The sequence below is a fragment of the Danio rerio genome, chromosome 10 (genome assembly GCF_049306965.1).
Source record: "Danio rerio strain Tuebingen ecotype United States chromosome 10, GRCz12tu, whole genome shotgun sequence".
NCBI classification, from domain to species: Eukaryota; Metazoa; Chordata; class Actinopteri; order Cypriniformes; family Danionidae; genus Danio; species Danio rerio.
Genome location: NC_133185.1, coordinates 7440603 through 7468010, shown reverse-complemented (window position 1 = coordinate 7468010; position 27408 = coordinate 7440603). Strand labels below are relative to the sequence as shown.

General features: G+C 36.3%; 2 protein-coding genes across 5 annotated transcripts in view; one reads left to right on the top strand and one right to left on the bottom strand.

The window, feature by feature from the left end:
- sh2d4a (SH2 domain containing 4A) overlaps positions 1 to 12858 on the top strand; it is a 31802-nt gene extending 18944 nt beyond the window's left edge. For all 3 annotated transcript variants that reach the window (XR_012386119.1, XM_073914420.1, XM_005156459.6), the window contains exons 8-10: positions 3126 to 3256; positions 3882 to 4099; positions 12600 to 12858. Coding sequence is in view for 2 of the 3 variants with exons in the window: in XM_073914420.1 (XP_073770521.1) it covers positions 3126 to 3256; positions 3882 to 4099; positions 12600 to 12695 (445 nt within the window). In the remaining variant the exon portion in view is untranslated. The remainder of the gene's footprint in view (positions 1 to 3125; positions 3257 to 3881; positions 4100 to 12599) is intronic.
- Positions 12859 to 13122: 264 nt separating this feature from the next.
- Positions 13123 to 27408, bottom strand: part of slc38a9 (solute carrier family 38 member 9) — a 39523-nt gene continuing 25237 nt past the window's right edge. Inside the window, exons 11-15 of one of the 2 annotated variants that reach the window (XM_073914074.1) lie at positions 26117 to 26223; positions 23361 to 23474; positions 20965 to 21113; positions 18206 to 18295; positions 13123 to 15852 (exon numbers count right to left, since the gene is read on the bottom strand). In XM_073914074.1, coding sequence (XP_073770175.1) covers positions 15687 to 15852; positions 18206 to 18295; positions 20965 to 21113; positions 23361 to 23474; positions 26117 to 26223 — 626 coding nt within the window. In that variant the 3' untranslated portion in view covers positions 13123 to 15686. The remainder of the gene's footprint in view (positions 15853 to 18205; positions 18296 to 20964; positions 21114 to 23360; positions 23475 to 26116; positions 26224 to 27408) is intronic. The other variant, NM_001079999.1, reaches the window with a different exon arrangement.

The following is a 27408-nucleotide window of genomic DNA, read 5'->3' as shown; positions in this document are numbered from 1 at the left end:
TGCATCTGAACTCTTCATAAACAAATTCTTGTTTGTTAGTATATTCACTATATACAGGCCCGTAGCCAGGGAGGGGGTTTGGGTGGTTCAAAAGACCCACCCCACCCTGACAAACGTCCAGAATTTGTCCCATACATGAGCTTATTTGTCCTATTTTAACTGCTTTACTATAAATAATGAAAATAGCCCTTCGAAAAAGGTTTTAAGAGCACGTAGAATCCTCTGTTGGGTGTTGTTTTGGTGTAAGTTCAGCTAATTAGTTTTGGCCAGTGCACACGATTTTTTTTATGAGTTCAACATCCAGCTGTGCAAGAAAACATACTATCTGACGTAAGAGAGTTCATCTACCATTTTATTATTGTTTTTAAAAATAGAAAACATTGTACGAGTTACTTTTTTTAAGTCTTATGTCGCCGCAAACTAGAGTTTGAGTCATCGTACAGCACTGCGAAAAGGGGTGGAAATAAACAAGATGATTAGAGATTTAAAAAAAGCGAGTGATTGGTCCACATTTAAAATTTCTGTCCATAGAGATCATGTTTTGATCCTCGATTGGTCTCACGCAGTCAACTGATGAGATTTGGCAGGTCAAACTTGGTTTTGACCGACAGAAATTTAACATATAGAGCAAATGGTCTGACTCGTTCGCCTTTTTCAGGGTTCAAGACACCCTGGAGTACTTTTTTGAGATTTTAACAAATTTGTATGTGTTGAGGATCATTTAAGACAACGTTAGCACATCTCAGCTTTAATTGTGGGGACAAACTGGACAATTTTGAGCTTTTGTCAGCTAATTTCATCTTCCGGGTTTAAAAAAATATTGGGGGCGAAATCAAAATCTGTGACGTAGCGCAAATCTGCTAGTATAGTGATGACGTGTCAGTTTTTCTCATTATTATTCATAGCAGGGTTTTCTTATCCTTTGAGAAGACCCTGCTTCTTAGTTATTCATGAGAGCATGTGCTTTCTGAATGCTAGTCAGACTGCCAAGCTGTGAGACCCAATGACTGGGTCGTATGTGTTTGTTTCCATGATCCACTGGGTTTGTTGCATGTTTTTCCCCGGGGTTCTGTTGGTTTGCAGCAAGCATTTTTGTAGGGAATGACGGACTTTGTCTTTTATCAATTGAGTTTGTTACTATTCAGACACAGTGCCTATCCATGCTGCTGTGCTCGCACACGTTTAAAATCCTCTTGATTTTAAAGATACCAGCAGGGCTACTGGTTGAAATAGACAGGGCAAAAGACCTTCTGCACTGCTATCCACTGTGTCTGCATTCAGACTTTGGGATTGAGGAGGAGAGAAGTCCTCTTCATTTATAGTGTTAATATAAACATGATTATCTTACATTGATGCATATAGCCACAGCCATATCACCCTGCAGCCCAAGACTGGTTACTCGCTGAAGCTAAGCAGAGCCTGGTCAGTACCTGGATGGTAGACCACATGGAAAAACTAGGTTGCTGTTGGAAGTGGCGTTAGTGAGGCCAGCAGGGGGCGCTCAACCTGCGGTCTGTGTGAGTCCTAATGCCCCAGTAAAAGTGAAGGGGACACCAAACTGTCAGTGGGCTGCCATCTTTCATAAGAGACGTTAAACCAAGGTCCTGACTCTCTGTGCTCATTAAAAATCCCATGGCACTTCTCAAAAAGAGTAGGAGTCTATCGCCAGTGTCCTGGCCAAATTCCCTCCATTGGCCCTTACCCATCATGGCCTCCCAATCATCCCCATCCACTGAATTGGCTCTATCACTGTCTCTCCTGGTGTGGTGAATGCACTGGCGCTGTCTGCTGTGGCTGCCGTCGCACTACCCAAGTGGATGCTGTATACTGGTGGGGGTGTGGAGAGACTCCCCCTCATAATTGTGAAGCGCTTTGGGTGTATGGCCATACACAATAAATGTGCTATATAAATACACTTTACATTACATGTAACAAATTGTGGTTATGTGTATATGAAACTACGAATAACAGATGTAGCAGGACATTAAATTACTGTTTATTTTTGTGCATTTTAACTTTGTAAACTAAAATCATGCCTCACCTCACGGTTTGTGTCTCATTTTGTGAGCTGACAACAGTTGTTCGCTTCCCTCTTTTTCCCCTGCTTTGCCGACCACGCCCACTCCTTCCTCTGCTCTCAGCGCTCCACGCCCATCTCGGTGCTTTTTTATTTTTTATTTTTTAATTAGGAGGTAGATCGAAAGAGGGTTTTAACTCCCCTTACTGTAAAACACATTTGTACTGTCCTGTTTTTAATTTTTCCAGAAGGATTTTTTATGAAATGAACTCTCTTAAGGACATGCAGTGACAGCAGAAAAAATAATGATTTTTTTATCATGTAGTAACACTAAAATCTTATTCAATTTATTTATTTTGTTTTTTATTGTAGATTTATTATTAAAGTATTCTTGCCATGAAAATAGCTTTGGTTGCTGACATGGCATTAAACAAAAAATATACATTACATTACATTGAGATAATTTTGATAAAAATTAATTTATTCTGGACTTTATTATAAAACATTTAACACCAGTTTTTGCTGTTTAATTTTTTTGTGGACGCCATCACAGGAGTCTTCTACTAATAATGCTTAATGCGTTTACTTGAATTAAGTTTGATATGTCAATTTAAGTATGGATTTTTAATGATCAGTGTTGAGAGAGTATTTTGATTTAAAACCTTGCAGTGTACTTGGAATTTTCTCTGTATTTAATATAAATAAACATATCAAAGGGTATACTAATCTATTTAATAATCAGTAATCTAAGTACACTCTGCTAAAACGGGGTAAACAAATCTCTATCTTGATCCCCACCTATCTCTCTAGTGCTAATAATAGAGATATATTCATCATATCTGTCACCTCTTTTTATTCAAGACTCATTCATCTCAGGAATGTGGTACTGCAGGCTGTGTAATTACGTGTTTTGACACGGATTTCCCCTCAACGCATCATCTGTTGTGCAAAGCCGCTTCTAGTTCTCTTGTTATGTACAGTAAATATGTTTAACAGACCAAATATGAACTGAATGTTGTGAACAAAGTCTCAGGAAATATCTTTACATGGCTTCATGGCTGATGGTCTGGGATTTGATCCAGTTTGTTTCTTCTGTTCTGTCTGGCAGGAAAGGCGGTATGCGGCGCTCACAGTCAACGTCCAGTCGAGAACATATTATTCGTTGGTTTAAGGAGGAACAGTTGCCCCTCAGAGCAGGGTTTCAGCGCGATCAAAGCCGGATCGCCACATGGTTTCACGGTGAGAATCAATTTAGGCAGAATCCAGAATTGTTTCTTAAAGCACACAATGAGAAAATTAAAATTCTGCCATCATTTACTTACTTACCCTTGACCTACATTGAACACAAAGGAAGATATTTTAAGGAATGTTAGAAACCTGCAACCTTTGACTTCTGTAATATTTGCTTTTCCTACTATGAAAGTAAAAATTTTCCAACATTTTTTTTTTAATATCTTCTTTTGTATTTAACAGAATGATGAAACTGAAACAAGAAAAAGTTTCTGCAGTCTTTACTCAATTATAAATAAATGAAAAGCTACAGATCAAGAAGGTAAATGACTAAAAATGAACTCTCAGTAATGATTTTAAATCACACTGAACTGAGCTGAACTGAACTGAACTTAAACACTAAAAACTGAACTACACTGTTCCAGTTACTATGACCATTTATGTGAAGCTGCTTTGAGACAATCCACATTGTAAAAGCGCTCACCAGGGCACCCAGGGCTCAAATAATAGATTCTTCAAATTTTGTAGACCCTTCCTGTCTTTCCAAACAGAGCTATTGAATTAGTCTATATCAAGTTAATACAGTATATAGAGATTTCCTACAACCGATAACATGATCTGATTTTATCTACAGGTATAATCTCCCGTGAGCAGGCAGAGGAACTGCTGAGCGGTGGTGAGCCCGGGCTTTTCCTGGTCCGCGTCAGTGAGAGGATCTTTGGATATGTGCTTTCCTACCGATTCAAGGATGGAATCAAACACCTGCTGATTGACTCCTCGGAGAACTGCTACATGCTGCTGGGAGACCAGATCAAATTCAGCTCCCTCAGTGAACTAGTGGAGTATCATCAGGTAATGTGCTGTACCAACGCAATCTCACGGCAACTCGTAACTTTTTGATTTAGCGGCTAATTCGAATGAATTTGTACGATTACACTCGTACAGTTTACAGACCCCCTAGTTTTTGGGAATTTTTTTATTTTTTTATTTTTTGGTGATTTTTCATGATAAAAATGACTGATTTTGTGGCGGAAATTTGCGGACAGTTTTGTGACTTAAAATATATATACATACATGTGAAAAAGTATATACATATAATCTATTTACCAATATTTACCATATTGGGTAGCCTGCTATGATAGGCGTGCAATCTGACACAATAACAAGGACAGGGGCGCCTGCAGGATTTTATTCGAAGGTACTCACAAATCCAGCACTGCCCCGCCCCGTCCCCTTCCCCTTACCCCAATCATATCAAGAAACACTGATGCTTACTGTCAAAGGCTACATTAAGGATATTCGTTATGACATTTATTTGTTTCTTTTTGTCATTTATTTGTTTCCTTTTTAAAATTAATATGTTTTCTTTGAAATCTAAATGTAATAAAAGCACATCAGCACAAAGGAAAAATCAGATGCTCGAGACGTAATCTTTAAAATTAAGACATATTAAAAAATTGCAAATATATGACAGAAGATTGTGATACAATACAATTAGTGAAGCAATAATTAAATCCTTACTTTACACTGACCGAAAATCATCCACCTGCACAGTTGAGTAGTAAACGGGCTCAAACAAAAATATATATTTTCTTGGAAAAAATATCTTTTTATAAAACGAATTTCGTATATAGTTTGTCTCTTTGTTTAACTATTTTTCTTGGTCAGTTATCTTCTAGATACAATAGAAGAACGAATAACATTTGAGTTGAAGTGCTTCAAAACAAATCTGCTATGCTTCAACAATACCAAAGCACGAACTGGATTGTCAAATAAAATAATAATCTAGCCTAAATAAAATTAAAGTGATATACTCAGTTTCAGAGAAGCCTGTATTAAGCTGTTTTCCATGTTGCGCCGGTCAATTACAATTAAATTCATTTAATCAAGTGATTTGAATGAGCAGGACAAGCCTTTACAAAGTATTCGCAACAGCACTGAACATGTTCCCACATTACCTTGAACAAATGAACAAATTCGGTTGGAAGGGTGAGAAAACTCAAACTAGTTGTGAGAATGGAGATGTCTGCTTATATATGCCAGTCTGTCAGATAAAATTGATTAAAACACCTTGAATGGTAGCCGTTGCATGTGAGGAGGCTGCGCTGCTGATCTGACTGATGAAAGAGACAGTTCCCCCGGCTTAGGTGCTGATGAGACTGCAGTCTCCACTCCGTGCGGGAGATCACTATTTGTATCATCAGTTTTAGGCATTTTGGCAAATGTCTCAATTAGGTTTATCTGTTTTAAAGAGCGTTTACTCATTTTGAACCTTGTTTTAAACAATAGCTATCTGAATTAATTTTAGTAATTAGTAATTTTTAGGTGAGGAAAAACCGTCAGCAAAACTAAAGCCAACAGATTTTTTTACTCATCTCCCACCATGCAAGTACATATTCATTTTAAAACACACAAACACACATCTTTATTTATTCTTGTTCTTTCTTGATTTGTCAATATATTGTAGTGTATACGGTTTAATAATCAATTTAAATTATGTAATAAATAAATTAAAAAGCGGCATTAATTCCCGCCCTCTCATGGTAGGTACAAACAGTGCGTGCGTCAAGCCGTATGGCTGCAGGCGCCACTGGACAAGGACACAAAACATAAAAATAAAGCTTCTTTATTTTGGTATCTTGTCAAAACCCCCAAATTTTCGACTGAAGATGAGGACTGAACTGAGACTCCATCAAGGCCTAGACAGTGTTATAGGTTTTTGCGTGTGAGGTTTTTGGGTCCAAGAAGCAGTTTTATCTGAATTTAGTAATAAGAAGTTATTAGTCAACCAATTTTTAATATCCGCTATACAATCTGTAAATTTTGAAATTTCTACATATTATCAGGTTGAGAGGAGATATAAAGTTGTGTATCATCAGCACAACAGTGGAAGCTAACTCCGTGTTTTTAATGATATCGCCTAGCGGTGACGTGTATATATAGTGTAAAAAGTAAGGGACCAAGAAATGAACCTTGAGGTACCCCACAGAGTACTTTTGATCTGTACAGTATGATGCCTCTTCATTAACCGATACAAATTGATACCGTTCAGATAGATAAGACCTGAACCAGGCCAATGCAGTTCCTGTAATACCAACATCATTTTCAAGCCTATCAAGGAGAACATTATGAGTGATTGTATCAAATGCAGCATCGAGGTCCAATAACACTAAGAGAGAGAGAGAGAGAGAGAGAGAGAGAGAGAGGTAAAAGAATCCAGATTGGAATTTTTGCCAAATAATGTTTCTCTGTAGGAAGGATCATAGTTGGGCAGATACAACTTTTTCTAGTGTCTTTGATAGAAAAGGCAGTTTTACCAGTCATAGATAGTGATGGCAAAATAAGGCTTCCTGAGCCACTTAAGCTTCACAGCCATTCGCTTTACCAAAAGATGCCCTTCTCGAATCTTCATTCAGCATTGCTGTCCAAAGACGCCTACAGGTAGCTACTATGCTAGGAAATAGCAGACAAATCAATTCATCCAGGGCCAGTTACCTGACCACACATTTGTACATTCATTGCCTGTAAATAAAATGTAAAAAGTCTGATTAATCAGAGACAACAGTCAGACACAGCTTAGATGCCTCAGTTCCAATGTCACATAACCAGTGAAGTCATTATGATTAAAAATAGGCCACGCTGAGCACATTCCATACATGAGAAACAAAAGAAAGAGAAGTGACATAACATACCATACGCCGTTTACAGCACGAGTCACTGGAGGGATATTTGATAAGCTGTGATGTCTTGTTTTTGAACAGGTTTGCTCTTTTAGCTGGCTGCTTTAGTGTGATCGTTCACCCAAAAATGAAAATTATATTAGTAACTCATGCCTCATCATTGCAGCTGAACCACTGAAGGCATATTTTGAGGATGTTTTTTTTTGAGATTTTTCTGTACTTTAAACAAGTCGAGAACCATGTTGTTGAGAAAGAGGGAACTCTCAGATTTCATCTGAATCATCTTAATTTGTGTTCGAAAACACATGAGGATGAGTATTTAATAATATAATGTCCCTTTTTAGGTCAACTAACCCTTTCAATGACTTTGAAGCTGGTCTAAAAATATCAGAAAAGGCTTATGAGGTTTTTATACATGAATAAAAATATGTATATTAAAAGAGATTTATATTATCTTTAGCGTGATGATGATGATGACCCACTGCAATGGCGTCTCGCATCTGCAGTACATGCATGCCAGTCATAGGAGGAGAGTGAACCAGCTTGCAGGGTGAAGTCATTATGATTAAAATAGGCCACGCTGAGCACATTCCATACACAAGACACAAAAGAAAAGAAAGTGACATAACATACCATACGCCGTTTACAGCACGAGTCACTGGAGGGATGTTTGTACACTGTAATGCCCTGTTCACGAACAGCCCATTTCCCCACCTCCAACCCCAGCAGCGAAAGAGGGAAGGGTTTGCATGAAAAGGGGAGTTTCATTACATGTTGCAACACAGACGCAGTGGAGATAGACAGTGATTCGGAGAGCAGCATTTACAGTAGATCTGAGAGCTGGAAGTGGATGATTTCCAGTTCGTAATATTGTAGTGATATTTCTGTTAACTAAATCATTTTGACTAAGGTGTGTCTTTAAAAACTGAAAGAGTACTGCTGATTATACTAACTAACTTTGCCATCTGAATAAACATAAACAAAGAGCATTTATCACACACTTGCCAAATTTGTAGAGACAGGAAATCAAAACCAACTTGAACTGCATCTTTTTTTTAAAAAAGATGAGTGGCAAATCCAGACTTCAGCATTTCTAGATTCAAAAAGCTCTCCGGTAAAAAAATGTTCCTTACAAGCATATTTTTGTTGCCGGTTAGAAGATCAATAAAATCCACACATGTGGGCCCACACGCAAGCTGTGCTCTCATCACGGGGTAATGGAAACAAAACCTTCATTGCGGCACATTTATAAACGAAACACTGACGACCCATTTCTCCAAACAATTCTTCTTCCACTTGTTTGAATTATGGTTGGTCTTCGAAGCGACTGTATATAATGCATATTAAGAAAGTTGCATCTACTTCACAATAGAGCACGCTGATTAATTCAAACCAAGTCTTTTTATTAATTATGGCCACTGAGTGGTAAGGTACGGTTCGGTTCAGTACACTTTTATGGCTGTTTCCACTGTCAAAGGGTACCTAAAAGCGAACCGTACCGTACCACTTTTTGGTCACCCTCTGCATAGGCTACCATAAGGAGGAGCTAGACGCGCTGTTGAATGCTATTAGTTTACAAAGATACGTCACTCACACAAGCAGGAGAATAAAAAAAACTAAGAAAACGCCATTTTTAAAAGCACAGCCAAGACATTACCCCGTAATAATATATACATATAATAACAAGCCATGGTCGACCCAAGCTCAAACAAACCTTGTCGTCGTCTTTAAGAACAGCCACAAAGAAGAACAAAATCTGCTGTGCCTTGTTGTTGTTTTACGAGCCAGTCTAAAAGTGCGTTCTATAAAGAGAAGCCGTAAAAAACAGCAGCAAATGATGCTTTAGCAACCTAAAACATGAACAAACTGCCATGTTTAACTGTTATCATCACCTTTTGGACTATTATGAACTCGGAATGATGGAATTACTTTCTAAGAAGAGGTTACGTGTGCTGATGAAGATTAAAGACACAGATGAGAGGTGTGGTGGAAAGAGTACTGAAAAATCAAACTCAAGTAAAAGTACCTTTACTTGCCTAAAAATGTAGTGCAAGTAGAGTAAAAGTATCTGTTGTAAATATTACTCAAAGTATGAGTAAAAAGTAGCCCTTTCAAAAGTACTCGAGTAGTGAGTATTACGCTGCTAAAAGCTGATGCACTGACATGTCATTTGTGCATGTGTGTGTAAACGTAACATTCTGTAGTGCATTTAGTTACTGCCCAGCAGCCACACAACATCATAAGACGTTAATATTAGGATATATTTAGGTTGTGATGTCAGCTGACCAAATTTCAATGTCTAGCTAACATCTAAGGACAACGTTATTTTGATGTCTAATAATGAAGTCAAATAATGTTGATATTTGGTCGATTTTACGTTGTTAGAAAGTGACCGAAATCCAACGTCAACATCTTAAACCAACATCATATTGACATCAAATGCTGACATTTATTAATCGAGTATTGCAACTGTGCCTGCTGGGTGTTTAAGGCCATCATACAGTAAACATCCATCATCTTCTTATCAGTGACATGCATCTAAACCAGTGGTGCTCAACCCTTTTCCTGGAGAACTATTTTCCTGCATAGTTCAGCTCCAACCCTGATCAAACACACCTGAACCAATTAATTAGGACCTGAACAGCAGTTGATAATTACAGGCAGGTGTGTTTGATATGGGTTGCAACTAAAATCTGCAGGAAGGTCGATCTCCAGGAACAGGGTTGAGCACTCCTGATCTAAACAGTCTCTGGGTCAATGTGTGTAAAGATTTTGGAAATCTTCTTGAACATTTAATGCTTCCAGTTTGTTGCAATTATAACTAACCCATGTCTTAAAGGGCCATGAAACCCCCTCGTTCATGTCCCTCGCGACAAACGAGATATTTGATTCGAGGATCTGCTCTAAGCGTGTATTTTTCATGCAATGTTTGATACCGCACGGCGAATGAGAGAAAAAAAACCTCCGCATTTCCCGGAAACTTAGATGCACACGGCAGGTAGCGTCAGAAAGCCGCGTGTGTTATTCCGGTCACAAAATGCGGTAAAAACCCTACACGAGGTTAAAGTTTGGTTGTAGTGCTAACATGTTTACACTCTGCAATAGTTAACTTAGTTCGATACGAACAAACTGAATAAACAAAGAGCGCTGGTCGCTTACTTACCAAATCTGTAGAGACAGGACAATCACCAGCAACTAGAGCCGCGTCTTTATTAAGAGGAGACTAAAGCGAATCCGGATCTCAGCGTTTGCAGATGAGAACAGCTCTCAAGTAAACAATAATCCTCCTTAGACACGTAAGTTATTGTTGTCGAGCGTCGCGTACACTGTTAATCCACACGTGACTCCAGCTGCGCTCTCACAGAGAAAAAATGAAAATAAAACTTAACGGCAGTAAACTATAAAAGCAACACTTCAAGCTTGTTTTGCCAACACAACGTGGCGTCTCTGTCGTCTAAACACTGTGACAGTAATGAATATTAATGAAGCTGCACAATAGAGCGCGCTGATTGGTTTGAACCAAGATTTACTCATGCATTAATGCAACACACTGTAAGACGTAATAACACATACTCTGGCACAGACGTCCAGTCTGCACGCTGGAATACAACGCTATTATCTCATGACCGTGACGCAGCTTCAAAAATTCTTTTCAAACCGGAAGTACGAATTTACTTGAAATAACGCAAAAACAACCAATTTACACTTTTTAGTGAAATATAGGTGTCCTAATAGTGTTTTTAGCAGTGTGGGACACATATACGACTGTCAACAGCTCAAAAAATGTGTTTTGGTGTTTCGTGACCCTTTTAAGGTAGTTCATTATGATGCGATTTGCCTTCTATTTGCAATTTGAATTGACAGAACCCACAGGACTTATTTTTATTATCCCCGTAGACAAGAAAAAATAAAGTAGTAACTGCAGGTTGAAGGAAAGTAGGGGAGTAAAAGTATTAATACTGTACAAAAAAAATTTACTCAAGGGAAATTAAATGTACACATTTTTTAAAACTACTTACTAAATTACAATTCCGGAGAAAAACTACTCCATTATTGTAATTTAAGTACTTGTGATTAGTTACATTACACAACTGCAGATGAGAGGTTTGCACCTACTGTTGGCAATATTGTTGTTTTTGCACCCAAATATGGACTAAATGTGTGCTGTGTGTAATATATCAGTGACTCTGAGGGTCTGTATGTGTTCATAAATGTTGCATTTATTTATTTATTTTATGTTATTGCGGATGTTACAGTCGGCTATTTCACACTTTTGATCTGCAGTTATAATTAAAGCATGGTCATAGAAAGGTTAGTAATGAACATTTATACACCAATCCCCACGCTGGAATTTACACAAGGATCTCATGCTTAATTGTCTTTTTAAACCAGAAGAAGGAATTTACCCTAAACAACGCAAAAACAATCAGTTTTCACTTGTTAGCTGAATATACAGTTGAAGTCAGAATTATTAGCCCCCTTCAAATTTTTTTGTTCTTTTTTAAATATTTTCCAAATGGTGTTTGACAGAGCAAGGAAATTTTCACAGTACGTCTGATAATATTTTTTTCTTCTGGAAAAAGTTGTATTTGTTTTATTTCAGCTAGAACAACAGCAGTTTTACATTTTTTAATCACCATTTTAGGGACAAAATTATTAGCCCCTTTAAGCTATATTTTTTCTCGATAGTCTACAGAACAACCTATCATTATACAATAACTTGCCTAATTACACTAACCTGCCTAGTTACCTTGATTAACCTAGGTAAGCCTTTAAATGTCACTTTAACCTGTATAGAAGTGTTTTGTAAAATATCTTGTACCATGTCATCATGGTAAAGAGAAAATAAATCAGTTATTAGAGATGAGTTATCAAAACATTTATGTTTAGAAATGTGTTGAAAAAAAATCTTTCCTCTGTTAAACAGAAATTGAGGAAAAAATAAACAAGTGGTCTAATAATTCAGGGGGGCTAATAATTCTGACTTCAACTGTATGTGTCCTAATAGTGTTTTTAGCAGCGTGGGACATGGATATGACTGTCAACATCTTAAAAATTGTGTTTCGTGACCTTTAAATAACTCATGCCTCATTCCAAACCCTCAAAGTTTGTCTTCAGGATGAAAATTCTATTTCAATTCACCTTTATTTCTATAGCACTTTTACAAGGTAGATTATGTCAAAGCAGCTATCATGGAAGATTATAATAAACTAAAACTGTGTCAGTCCAGTTTTCAGAGTTTAAGTTCAGTTCAGTTCAGTGTGGTTTAATTTTCACTGCTGAAAGTCCAAACAAAACGAAGATATTTTTGGTGATAAATTGTCTCTCATCCTCTATAGACGGCAAGAAAGACACAAAAGAAAGGTGCCCCTTCTGTGGTTCAATCAGAATATTTTCAAAAAATTTTTTTTTTTCTAAGCAACATCTATCTTCCAATGATCCGTTCAGTTACCGCAACACCCGACATGTACTTACATTTACATTGTCATTTAGCAGATACTTTTATCCAAAGTGACTTACAAATGAGGACAAGGAAGCAATTTACACAACTACGTATAAGAGCAACAATGAATAAGTGCTGTATCATTTCAGGATCGTTTTCAAGTGGATCAAAACCTTCTGTTTCATGGCAAATCTTAACCCATGTCTAACTGCATATTTCCTGACACTAGGTGGAGCCGCTGAGCTCATCTGAAGGAGAGGAGTTTCTGCTGCAGGCGTGTGGCCAGAGATCATCCACAGCAGACTACGCTGACCTCTTTACCTGATCTACTCCACAAACACACTTCTGGACTTCTACACTGTGAGCTGCACTGCCAATACACACACACACACACACACAAAGGAATAACTGCTGATCAGCATCTGTGAAGGCAATTATGATTCTGTTGATGTGCATCAAAACATTTCATAAACACCCCATTCTAACACTGAATGAAATCAGAAGCATTTTTAACCATTGCAAAAAAAAAGAGCTTATTTCTTTGTGTAATTGAACCGATAAAACTCAGACAATATCTTTTGAACATAAAACTAATTTATAATATAACAATTTTTCATTTCAGAAATGTATATATTGGTATATACATGAATAATTACGCTCTACCAGCAGGTCAGTAGCTGAAGAATCATGATTTTAGGTTAACAAGCAATTCAAAGAGTGTTCATTTTCATGAAAATCTCTTTTGGTATAGCTTTTTGGGTGTAATATGAACATTTATTTCCTGTGTAAACAAGCATTAGCACTTTTTGAGGGAGCTAAAAAACATAATGAAGGAAACCATTAAAACGCACTGTTAACTACTGTATTGAACATTTTGTATGGTTGAACTATTCCCAAGTAATCCGTCTGGCTTTACTTTATACCAATAATTGTAATTATTTAAATTAAACTCAAACATATATAGACAACTGCATAAAAGTGACAAAGTGTGCAAATTAAAGCTTCCCTTTTGGATGTGCACATATTTCATAAAGTGACATGAACTCATAAAATGCATCAGTACACTCAGATTCAGCTGGAGAACGACATGAAAACTACAGTATCATCAAGAGCATTTCTCTTGTTACAATGTTTAAATACATTTGTTTCCCTTTATGAATCCAGATTTAATTTCAACACATTTTACCCTATGGAGGACCAAGTCTGGAAGACGCAACATATACAGCAGTGGTCTCAAACTCAATTCCTGGAGGGCCGCAGCTCTGCACAGTTTTGCTCCAACCCTAATCGAACACCTAGTTGGATGAGCGGTGTTTAAGACTACTAGAGACTATTAAGCAGGTGGTTGAAGCTCAAATCTGCAGAGCTGTGGCCTTCCAGGAGTTTAAGACCACCTGATCTACAGTTTCTATTGAGAAGTTTTGGTAACACTTTATAATAACCACACACTATAAATCATTTATTAAGCATTAGCAAATAGTGAACTCATGATCTGTTAAGCATTAACTCTACATTAATAAGTGTTAGTAAGCAGTTTATAACTGCAGCTACAAATGCTCTATTCTTGACTTATAAGCACCTATATAATGTGTTTAATAATTGTATTTTCATACTCTGTTAATGATTTATTTTTCATTACAAAATTAAATATCGAATTATTTACAAACTGTTTGTATTTAAGAGTAGTTGAGGGTTTTTAGGATCATTCAGAATAAGTTATTAAATAATTAATAAACTAATGAAATCAACATTTATACGTCTTATTATTCAGGCATATATTAATGGTTACTATATATGTTAATAAATGCTTTATTAACTCAACTTCATGCAGTTTTGTGACCTAATCTAAAGTGAGGACTATTCATGCTTTATAAATCCCTTATAAATGACAAATAAAGGCTCAGTTAAATTCTAAACAGGAAAAAAAATACATTATTCATTTCTCTTCATTTCAAGATACACAAATGAAACCACTTCAAATGAAAAATAAATCTTTGCAACCTTATCTAAAATAGAATCACTGTAGAGTTTAAACATTACATCTTATTATAATGTTAAATTATTATATTGTTGTTGTTTTATCCAGTTGGATGTCATATTTTGACTCTCCTGTTATTTTGCAAAGTTTAAACTTTACAGTAATTTTACTTTTTAGAAAGATTGCACAGATTATCATTTATTTGATACTGAGCCTTTAATAGGCATTTATAAAGCATGAATAGTCCTCATTTTAGATTAGGTCACAAAACTGCATGAAGTTGAGTTAATAAAGCATTTACTAACATATTAGTTAACAATTAGTATATGCCTGAATAATAAGACATATAAATGTTGATTTCAATAGTTTGTTAATCATTTACTAACTCATTCTGAAGGGTCCTGAAAACTCTCAACTACTCTTAAATACAAACAGTTTGTAAATAATTCAATACTTACTCTGGTAATTATTTATTTTTCATTACTAAATTATGAAAATACAATCATTAAACACATTATATAGGTGCTTATAAGTCAAGAATAGAGCATTTGTGGCTGCAGTTATAAACTGCTTACTAACACTTATTAATGTAGAGTTTATGCTTAACAGATAATGAGTTCACTATTTGCTAATGATTTATAGACTGTAATTATTATAAAGTGTTACCGAAGTTTTTGTCTTTTGAGGCGACAAACAGAATCGACTGGCATTCAGTACAGTTCTGGTAACGAAAACAATCTGCTCCTCTGTAACGAGTGTCTTCACTCCACATTAATGTTAGAGTGAGAATGCATAGCTTCACATACGATGATGATTCATGCGATTGATAAGAAAACAAATACAATTTGAGTTAAACAGAAGGATTAAATGCTGTCGGAAGAGCTTGTCTGTAGCTTAAAGTGATATTCCATCCAAAAATGAAAATTCTGTCATCGTTTACTTGTTCCAAACTTGTTTAACTTTCTTTCTTCTATGGGAGATGTTGGGTGAAAAGCCTCCATGGTATATTTTTTGTTCCTACTATCGATGGCTGCTGGTTTCCTTCAGAATATCTTGTTTGTCGTTCATCAAAAGAAAGAAATTTGTAAAAGTTTGGAACCACTTAACGATGAGTAAATCAAATATTTCGGCTGAAGTGTCACTTTAATAAGAGCTGTTAAAAGCAATATAATAATGCAGAACTTTAATTAAACCCTTGTAAAATGTCTAAGCTGCTTGGTGCCTTTTCAAACCCATGGGGATGTGATCATTAAGTTCCAGTACTAAGTCATCGTTCCTGTGAAAAGCAACCGTTTCAGCTCTCCACACAGAGTTCCTCCGCTATCATCAGGCACAGCGTTACATGAAGAACTGTCCCAGCAGATTGGCCACACCCAGCAGGATGAGGAAGCCGTGGAAGAGGGTGGAGGTCCAGCGTAACTCACCTCTGCGCTTCAGCGAGACCATGTGGATCAGAGAGGGAAGAACAAACACCAGAGCCAAGCCGCATAAAGCCCCAGAATACCTGAGAGCAGAGTTGAACACAGCATCAAGTCTTTTGATGAAAATTCAGTTATTAATTACACAACCTCATGTTCTTTCAGGTCTTTAGATATTTAAAACTCAAATATCTCCCTCATAATCAGTAGACCGCAAGGGTCCGAAGATGTTTAAAGATCAGAAAAGGAACCAAAAATATTCCATGTGAAGCTTTAAAAACATTTTAGTGTGCCAAAAACTATAAAAACAACTTGGTTCGAGTCATGTCAGATTAGGGTGCATGTTTACTACGAGCAATACATTAGGTGCGTTCGACTTCATGCAGATCGATCTAAATCTGTCTTAAAGCAGTGCATGCCGGTTAGAATCTTTGTCCGGATTGATGCTGCGATGATGCCATGTGACTGTCACATGTGGCATCAAAGTACCACGACAGCGCTCCGATTCAGCCGGTGCAGCGTCTGAAGAGCGACTGCTGAAGCTGCGATGACGACACCGAAATTACACGATTGGCCGAGTTCACCACATGACAACAACCACGTGTGTTTTGCGTTTATTATTGGACAACTTCTGATTCACAAATTTTAAAACAAACAATTCACTTTTCATACCACATCTATCTTATGCACATCATGCTTATTAAAAGACTACAAATATTTTACAGCAGTAATTATCTTTTGTTAAATAATTTGGTTATAAAGTCTCGATTGTTTGCACAGGTTTATTTTCAGCCTTTTTATACAGACTATTTACTGCATTCAGCTTCATAAATGACCTAAATTATATATTTTAGTGAAAAAACCTGAATATTAACTCAAATAAGTCTTACAGACTTGTAATAAAATAATCATCATTGATCCCGCCACCCTAAAGCTTTCTTAACAAATCAAGTTAAAGAACTATTTTATTAAATAATTATAAAATTATTTTTATGATTATATATATTTTTTCCAGTCAAACAGTTTATGCAGAAATTTTAAGTGTCATTGATGTATCTGGGAAACTTCTACTTAAAGTGTCGCTCACTTATTTTAGGAAAGTCCTTTTGTTCAATCTTTCTGGATTAAAGTGCCTTTTTTTTAAATGCTTTCATTAACCAAAATTATCTTAATCATTGTTTAAGACTTAATCAAAACACCATGTTTTAGGTTTTACACTAATATATATTGGAAAGTTTTATATCTATAAATGTAAATACATGTTGTCCTTTCAAGCATATTCAAACAGTATTATCCTAAAGAGCGATGTTTAAACTCCTAGAATTTGCGCTTATTGCTTTGTATTTAATGACCTATTCACTTTTATGTTTATATTACCCTCTCATTTCCCCTAGTTTCTTTAATGCTTCCAACTAAGTGAGCACACTTTCGTTATGCCCAATCAGAATTCTGCTGCTTTATTAATAGCATTAATAGAATATTAATAATCAGAGAAAAAGAGAACATCGATAATTTGGGAATATTTTGGTTTTAAAGTCACAGAGACAGAACAGCAAGTAAAATGTACGAATTGTTGCCACACCACAAGGAAATACAACAACCAGCACCTAAAAAAGCACCACAGGTGGCTATATGAGACTAAAACGTCAACTAAAAGTAATGCCACTGGCACTCAATCTAGTAGTAAGCAAACAGCAAAGTCCAATTTCAGAGTTGTTTCAGCCATGTTTGTGTCCTGTATTTTTATCATTATAATTTTGTGTTTTTATAATAAGCAAACTATCTCTCTAATTTGAGTTCAACTTTGTTTACAAAAAGGTGAAAAATGAGCGTTTCATTTCTGAAAATGTTAAAATAAATTTGAATAAATGTTTAGGTAGGTTACTATCTTTTCAGTTCCTTTAACTAACACTCACTGCAGTTTAGCAGTAAGAAGCTACGATACAGATTATTGAGCTGAAGCCTGACTATATGATTAAATTGCAAATCAAATCGAAATCGCGATATCTATTATAAAGTATAAAAACATCCCTTGTTCACGTTGACGGTTTTACTGTGTTACAACAGTACAATACAGCATAAAGTCTGAATATGACTATTTGTTTTAGATGAAAAACACTATTTGAACAGTAGTATCTGAATTGAATAGTATTAAAAAACAGTTGGTGAAAGTAACAGGAAAATCTACAACCTCCTCATCATTTTGAAGTAATCTGACACCATACTGCAAGTCATGACAGTGGCATAACAGATACAGTATGTCTGAATCATTCATACTATACAATGGAGATCAAAATGATCAACATATATAAACACCATTATTCAATTTTGAGGAAATGGAGTTGTGATTTACGATGTTAGTAAAACAGTGTTTCCAAGGCACTTACTAGTTATTTTGTGTCAAAATTAGAGCCCCCTGACATTTATCAGCGCTCTTACCTGATGATGGAGCCAATGTTGGGGTAAAACCTGGCCATCAGAACTCCAGCGCCGACAACGAAGACGTTCAGAACAAACACATGGAGGAAACTAAACATGAGAAAACAAAAGCATTAATAATGACATTCTACAAAGGCAAACCTTTAAGATCTTTGTAAATATACATTGTAATGATCACCAGTTGTTCTCCCCGTTTTCGCGTGGGTGGGTTACAACCACCACTTTCCCCCACAGATCAAAGACATGCGCTATAGGTGAATTGAATAAACTAAACTGGCCGTAGTGTATGAGTAAACGAGAGTGTGTGGATGTTTCCCAGTACTGGGTTCTGCTGTGTAAAACATATTCTGTATAAGTTGGTGGTTCATTCTGCTGTGGAGAACCCTGATCAACGAAGGGACTAAACCGCAGGAAAATGAATTATCACAAAAGATTTACAAGCACGTTTATCAACATGCAAATCAATCTGACAAATGATTTCCATGGGATCCTGTAATCATTTTGTGAGGCTGTGCTTAACACGTAACATGCCCATTTTTAAAGGAAGTTGCACGTAAAGATATCAATCACAATCATAAGTGGGCCATGAAGAGAGAGTTTTAATTTTATTGCCATTTCAGCTTCTATGGCTATGGCATGGCAAAAAAAAATAGATCAAGTAAAATTATTCTAACAATTAAAAGTCATCAACAGCGATAAATAATGCATAAGGTAAAATATATAAATAATAATAATAATGATAATATATAAGATAAAAATCTAAAACAGTTTTTTAAGATTTCCTTTTGATAAAAATTCTACAACTTTAGATGGATTCACGTTTAAAAATATTTCCTTTAAAGTCTCTCCAGATAAATATTGTTTTCTGATAACATTAAAAATGGGGCATTCCACAAGAATGTGTTTAACTGTTTGGTTTCTGTTGCAATAAAGGCATTTTGGTGGTTCTTCTCCTTTGAGTAAATGTTCATGTGTGAGTCTCGTGTGTCCAATGCGACATCTTCTATACACAATCTCATCGTGTCTTGACTTAAAAAATAAATTAGATTTTTTTCCTATTTCAGGTTGAATTTCAAAAAGTTTATTTTCTGGGCACTGATCCCATTCTAAGTGGGCCATGAAACGCATGAGTAGAAACTTGTGAATTGATTTATTTGAAAGCACAATCTCTACTTTATAAATACATAGTACAGAGCAGGGGTCACCAACCTTTATGAAACTACTTCTTGGGTACCGATTAATGTGGAGGGCTACCAGTTTGATAAACACTTCTCAAATAACAAATTTGCTAAATTTACTTTTAATTACACTATGTTTTTGGTAATAATTAATGATATTCATCCATGTGAAGACATTGACCATGTTAATGATTCTCAAAAGTTATCAACAAATGATTTAACAGGGTAGGAAATACCCTGTAATTAATGTATCAATATGCAACACTTTATTTTTATATATCTCTGCAAATATTTACATTTTTGAATGATTACTTCTATATTAGATGAAGCTTACTGGTAAGTGGCGCTATGGTGAGCTATTTTTAGAACAGGCCAGCGGGCAACACATGTGATCCTCGCGGGCATCATGTTGGTGACCCCTGGTACAGAGCATGACACGTGACGAGAAGGATTCCACAACTATAGCCAACATGAAGACAGCCATCCATAAAAACCTCTAAGACAGATACAAAGAAGTTCAGGACTATTCTATAGAACTGCTGACTACCTGGAAATGTAGATATTTAGATCTTCAGATATTCAGGTGTTGATGAAGACCATGTCGGTCGAAACGTTGCGACATTAAAGATTTTTTAAAAGCTAAAGTGGCAGTGTGCCGATTTTCTTTGGATCTTTTGCTACAAATGTTCTCTTAGTACCAGCTGAGCGTCAGTAGCTACTGTATGTTCCCATCCAAAGATGCAAACTAGACTTATCCACAAAACTTCAATATAACTTAAAACATTTACTAATTTTTTTAGGTTTTTTTATTTTTAATAAATTTGCAACAATTTCAAAAACTCTTTTTGTCACATTGTCATTATGGGGTATTGTGTGTAGAATTTTGAGGAAATAAATAAATTTAATCCATTTTGGAATAAGGCTGTAACATAAACAAATATGGAAAAAGTAAAGCGCTATGAATACTTTCCAGATGCACTGTATTTTAAAAAATGCACTGAAATTACAGCCGACTCCTTTATGATACCTCGTCACTTAAAAGAAATAGTTTCATCACTTCAGTTTTTGTTCTAATACTCTGTCCTGATTGGCTGTTCAGCTACACATCATTCTTTCACCAACAGCCGATGCTGATTCTACATGCAGAGTCAGGTAAGACTGAGAGGCAACATAGGGAACACACCAAACTAACCAGCATGATAGATGCTCATCGGCCAACAAATCTTCAGCTTTCTGTGTCCCACCCTTAACACAACTGCAAATCCTACCTTTCAATTTCTATCAAGTCTATTCTATTATCAACATAAAACAGTCAATATATCATTATTTAGTGGATGCTCATTACACAAACTCATTTGAGATCATTACAAGCACATCTTTAATACGGGTTTATAGGTTAAGTTGAGATGAACTCCTCAACATCAAACCACTGATATTTTTAAATGTTTCAAAACAGTATGAAGCGCAGACGGCTTGTAAGCCGAAATCATGTGACTTGGTTACAGAGGTCTAAGGGTGTTTAAAATGCATCAAATCACACGTCTGCAAAGGTGTTAGTTATTTTACAACAATATTACTTACCCAGGGTAATGGTTGCCAAAGATCTGCCCCATGAGCTGCACACGCACCAGGTACCCGAGCAGAGGATACACTGTGGTCATCTGGAACAGAAGGAAGGTCCTCGCTACAAAAACCAGGATGTCACTGCTGGGAAAATTATCCAGAAAGTTCTGTAAAAGATCAAGAGAACGTCAGTTTTAATAGCTCCTTTAAAAGGCACCTTTTTCTTAAAAAAATTAAATTAAAAAAATGAAAATGTAGCATACCCTGATTAGGAATAATCCACAACAGGCCGTTGAGTTATAACAAAATAATGCTATACACTAAGGTGTGGATTATTTCCTAATAATTCAGTGGTCTGTTGCCTGTTATTCCATTCTTTTATGATTGGTTACCATTAGAGGTGTAAAGTAACAAATTACAAATACTCGAAGTAATGACTGCAGTTTGAAGGAAAGTAGTGGAGTAAAAGTACTGATATTGCACTAAAAATGTACTCAAGAGAAAGTAAATGTACACATTTTTAAAACTACTTAGTAAATTACAATTCCTGAGAAAAACTACCTTAAGTCATTTATTATTTCTTGTCTATGGGCATAGGCTAAAGTAGAAAAATTAGTCCTGCGATTCCTGTCCAATCAAAGTGCACATAGAAAGTAAATCCCATCATACTGAACAACCTCAACCTTTTTAACCACATAAAAAAATGTCCAAAATCTATACACGCAATGACTGTTTATAGACTGGATGTCACTGAGAAAGTGAAGGATGTCGACTGTATGATGACTGAAATCACCAAACAGCCTTAAACAATAACTAAATGGAACGAAATGGGAATAAATGAAGAAAGAGCCATACAAGGAATGGAAGGTAGGACCGAACTAATGAAGGAAGGACCAAATGAATGGAGAAAGGACTCAAGGAAGAACTGAACAAAAGTAAGGAAAGAAAGAAATGAACGGAATTAAGGAAGGGAAGAACAAAGGAAGGAACAAACGGAAAAAGGAAGGAAGGAAGGGAACAACAAAGGAAGAAAGAAGGAAGGCAAAGAACGGTAGTAAGAAAGGGAAGAACCAATGAAGGAAGTAAGAGAAGTAACAGAAGTAGGAAAGGGAAGAACGAAGGAAGGAAGGGCAGAACAAAAAAGGAAGGGATGAACGAAGGAAAGAAGGGAAGAAACGGATATAAGAAAAAAAGGGAAGTACGAAGGAAGGAGGGAAAAACGAAGGAAGAAAGGAAAGAACGAAGGAGGGGAGGGAGGAATGAAGGAAGGGACAAACGGAAGGAAGGAAGGTAGGAACAAAGGAAGGAGGGAAGGTAGGAACAAAGGAAGGAGGTGAGTGAAGAGCGAAAGAAGTAAGGGAAGAACAAAGGAAAGAAGGAAGGAAGAGAGGAAGGGTAGAACAAAAGGAACAAACAGAAGAATGAAGGAAGGAAAGAAGGGATGAACAAAGGAAAATACAAACGGAAGAACAAAGGAAGGAAGGGAGAGAACTGAAGGAAGAAGGAAAGGGAATAACAAAGGAAGGGTAGAACGAAGAAAGGAACAAACGAAGGAAGGAAGGCATGAACATAGGAAGATTACTAAATGCACAACGTTTACACATCCCTGCACAAACTGCATGTAAACGAATCAACCTTTCACAGCGTAATACTCACTACTCTTGAGTACTTTTAAAAGGGCTACTTTTTACTCATACTTTGAGTAATCTTTACAACACATACTTAAACTCTACTTGCACTACAATTTTGGGCAAGTAATGGAACTTTTACTTGAGCATGACTTTCAGTACTCTTTCCCCCACAGGTTACCACACTTACAGATGTTGCATTTCTAGACATTAATCCTACATTTAGGAACACAACCCGACAAGTTTCTTGCAAATCTCTTCTCAAGTCTTTTGTTTTGATCCGGTTTTTGGTCACATTTTACATAACCAATTCCATTAACAATTAACCACTAACTAAGATTTTTAGCTCAAGAAACTACTAATTAGCTGTTTAATAATAGGTGGTAAGATAGAGGTTGTGTTTAGGTATTGGGTAGGATTAGGGACCATAATAAGCCGTAAGTAAATGGTTTGAATTGTAACAAACTAAAGTGTTACCAATTTTTAATTCAGTCTAAACCTGCCTTGAACTTCCTCAGCACTTGTAAACAAAGTGATACAAACAATAACAATGCCTTTGATTATACTGTCTCAATTTAAGCATGAGCTCTTATCCTATTTGGTTTCATAAAAAACAACGATTTGAGTTACAGATGACTAGAATCAGTTCCGTCTTTTAGGAGACAATCATCTTTTCATGTGAAGCATATTGAAACTTTGCAGAGGTTTTCCACTCACAAACAGCTAAATTACTACATGAAAGATGATATCAGGACAAGCGTGATATCAGGAGGTGCTCGGTCTTACTGGTTCAATGCATTCTTTAGACAACGGTGGTGATGGGAAAGCAGCAAAGATCAGCACTCCTACATAGAGATACGTCAATCCCACCAGCAGGTACGCCAGTGACAGATCCCGGACCTGTGAGTAAAGCATCAGTTCACATTTAATGCCATACAAGAAAAAAAAAGTAACACATCTCATTTCAAAACAATAACTGTACAAGCTATCATCATCATATCACATATTGTTATTTAATGCTGTGTCAGCAACAACGGCTTTATCCTGGCAAAAGCATTTTATTAATAACAAACAACAAATGAATAGGGCATCACGGTGGCGCAGTGGGTAGCACAATCGCCTCATAGCAAAAAAGTCGCTGGTTTGACCCTCTGCTGGGTCAGTTGGCATTTTTATGTGGAGTTTGCATGTTCTCCCCGAGTTCGCATGGGTTTCCTCCGGTTGCTCCGGTTTCCCTCACAAGTCCAAAGACATGCGGTACAGGTGAATTGGGTATGCTAAAATTGACCATAGTGTATGTCTGTGAATGAGTGTGTATGGATGTTTCCCATGGTTGGGTTGCGGCTGGAAGGACATCCGCTGCTTAAAACACACGCTGGATAAGTTGGCGGTTCATTCCGCTGTGGCGACCCCAGATTAATAAAGGGACTAAGCCAAAAAGAAAATGAATGAGATAAGCCCCTGCTTTTATCCACCACCTGGCAGAAACCTGTTCTCAAAGACTTCTATTCAGTATTTATTTGGGTAGCACACATATTCTAAATGCCTTCGGCAGAATTCAAATGAGCCATTTTAAATTAAATTAATTCCAAGATTACAGTGAAATTAATCTAGATTTTAAAAAAATATCTATGCCCACCATAATATATACATTTAAAGTCAGAATTATTAGCCTCACTTGGAGTTTTCTTTTCTTTTTTAAATATTTCCCAAAGGATGTTTAATAGAGCAAGGGAATTTTCACAGTATGTCTGATCATATTTTTTCTTGTGGAGAAAGTCTTGTTTGTTTTATTTTAGCTAGAATAAAAGCAGTTATTAATTTTTTAAACACCATTTTAAGGACAAAATTATTAGCCCCTTTAAGCTATAATTTTTTTTCGATAGTCTACAAAACAAACCATCGTTATACAATAACTTGCCTAATTACCCTAACCTGCTTAGTTAACCTAATTAACGTAGTTAACCCTTTAAATGTCACTTTAAGCCAGGGGTGTCCAAAGTCGGTCCTGGAGGGCCATGTGTCCTGCTGACTTTAGCTCCAACTTGCTTAAACACACCTGCCTGGAAGTTTCTAGTATACCTAGTAAGAGCCTGATTAGCTTGTTCAGGTGTGTTTGATTAGGGTTGGAGCTAAACTCTCCAGGACACCGGCCCTCCAGGACCGAATGTAAACACCCCTGCTTTAAGCTGTATAGAAGTGTCTTGAAAAACATCGTCAAATATTATTTACTGTCATCATGGCAAAGATAAAATAAATCAGTTATAAGAAATGAGGTATTAAAACTATATTTCTAATAACTGATTTATTTTATCTTTGCCATGATGACAGTAAATAATATTTGACTAGATATTTTTCAAGACACTTCTATACAGCTTAAAGTTACATTTTAAGGCTTAACTAGGTTTATTAGGTTAACTAGGCAGGTCTTTTGGGAAATATTTAAAAAAGAAAAAAAATATTCAAAGGGGGGCTATTAATTCTGACTTCAACTGTATATTTATATTTCAATATCACATGTCAATGCTTCCAGATTTAAAAAGAGCATCCCTACAATGACTGAAGCCACAAAAAACTAGAGGGCATTAAATGGCATAACATATTTTTGGCCGATAAATTTTGGGTGGCTGAAAATTCAGTACATCTCTAATATTAACACCCTTTTAGAATTCCACTGTTGCACATTTCTGCGGTCATTGATAAGCTCTGGACTTTTTACTCTATTTTAGCCATTGTTATAGACATGATATTATATCGCGATTCCATATAACATCGCTTATCAGCCCAGTCCTACGGTATATACAGATTAATGAGTTTAAAGCAATGTGTTTGCTACTTCTGTACTTTTTGTCTCATTAAAAGTGAAATCACTGTCCTTTCAGATAATCCTCTTTTCTTTTTCTTCCATGTGTTTAAAATAAAGGGAATATTTCCGTCGCAGAAACGGAAGGCTCTGCCATCCTCCTTTTGTGTCTGTTCCTGAAAGGTGAATTAACTAAACTAAAAAGTAACTCGCATTACATTTTATAAAAAAATAACTCAGATAATAGTACTTCATTTTAAAAAGTAATGCATTACTTTACTCGTTACTTAATAAGTGATATTATGTAACTCGAGTGATTGTAATGCGTCACCCCCAACACTAACAGCAACACAATGCAAATGAAATAAATAATAAAATAACCTGCTGTAAATAAACTTCTGGGAGAAACAGGACCAGGGAATTCTTAAAAGATTTAGTGAAAATGTTAGCTCAGTGATAAACTACACATAAGAGAGGGGGAGGACATAAGAAAAACAGCCATAGTTTTGCTGACAGCAGGCTTTTTCTGTTCTTCCTGACAACTTGACCACAATGACTCATCTCCATTTTTTCCTTTATAAAAGATGTTTCCTTTTAGCAACTCGAGCTGTTTCAGCATCTCTATAGAAGAAGTCTTAGTTGTTTTTTTATGCACCCAGTCTATAATTTTTGGAATAGTGAACTAAAGACATAGCTAAGAAGAAGAATAAGAGAATAACGCACTGATGGCAACACTCACGTTGTTCTCTTGATGTTTGTTGTTCTTCATGAGGGTGATGATGCAGTTATGAATAAAAAATGCCAACGTGAGAACTCCACTCAGCTGAGGAAACAGTGTTCGGAACTCTAAAGCAAGACAGAGACACAAAGATGACCACGCATTAGATGTCAAACAATAGCATGTGCTTATTCACACTTTCACTTGACTCGCATCAGGGCAGCTACAACTGTTATCAGCCCTTTATTCATTGTCAGATGTGAATCTCTGCAGACCTATTTTATCCTATACCCTCCAAATTTTTAAAAAGGTAGAAACTTATTTTCCTTCCAGAACCACCTGGCATAATCATTCTCCTCTGTGGCACAATGTGAACTTACTTTCTGGTAAACAACCTTTTAATCAACCATCATGGGCCAATAAAGGTATTCTAACACTAAAAGACATAAATGGAGAAAAATCAATTTTAGATTTTCAAGAGCTGGTTAACAAATTTAATATATCTCCCAACACTCTTTTTATATATTTTAAAATAAGGGCAGCACTAAAGGCTCATAAGACACCATGGGGTAAGGATCTTCATACCCACCCGATTGTGAAATGGATATATAATGCTCCAAGAAAAGGAACTGTTTCCTATCTCTACTGCTGTCTTTCTAATATTAATGCACATAGTTTCTCAAAAGAAAGACTATGGCTATCTGATATGTCTCGACCCAATACAACTATCGATTGGGAAACTGTATGGCATAATACATTCCACGCTTCCACAAACCCTAATCACCAGTTTATTCATTTTAAAACTATCCACAGGGCATATTTAACCACACGTATACGACATATCATAGGTTTATCTCCAGATCCATATTGTAAGTTCTGTGAACCACAGCGTCCAGATACCTTTTTACATATGATGTGGGAATGTCCGGAGGTACAAAAACTTTGGGATTCAGTGCTGGACATTTTATTTAAAGTTACAAAAATTTGTTTCCCAAAAGACCCTATACTGTTACTATTGAATGATAACTCTCAATTTCCCTTAAATGCAAAGGTCCGTAAATTTTGGTTGGCTGCTTCAACTGCTACAAAGAAAATGTTGGTACAAAGGTGGAAACCTCCTCATGATCTCTTAGTTAAGCACTGGTTACATTCATTATTGGAAATACTGTATCTGGAACTGTCATCAGCACGGCTCAACAATGCCAAAGTGGACATTCTTACGGCATGGAAAATCTACATATGCAACGTCAAAGAAATCTTGGACACTTAACCCTCATCTGATGCTACGGATGACAACTTAATGGAAACTATCT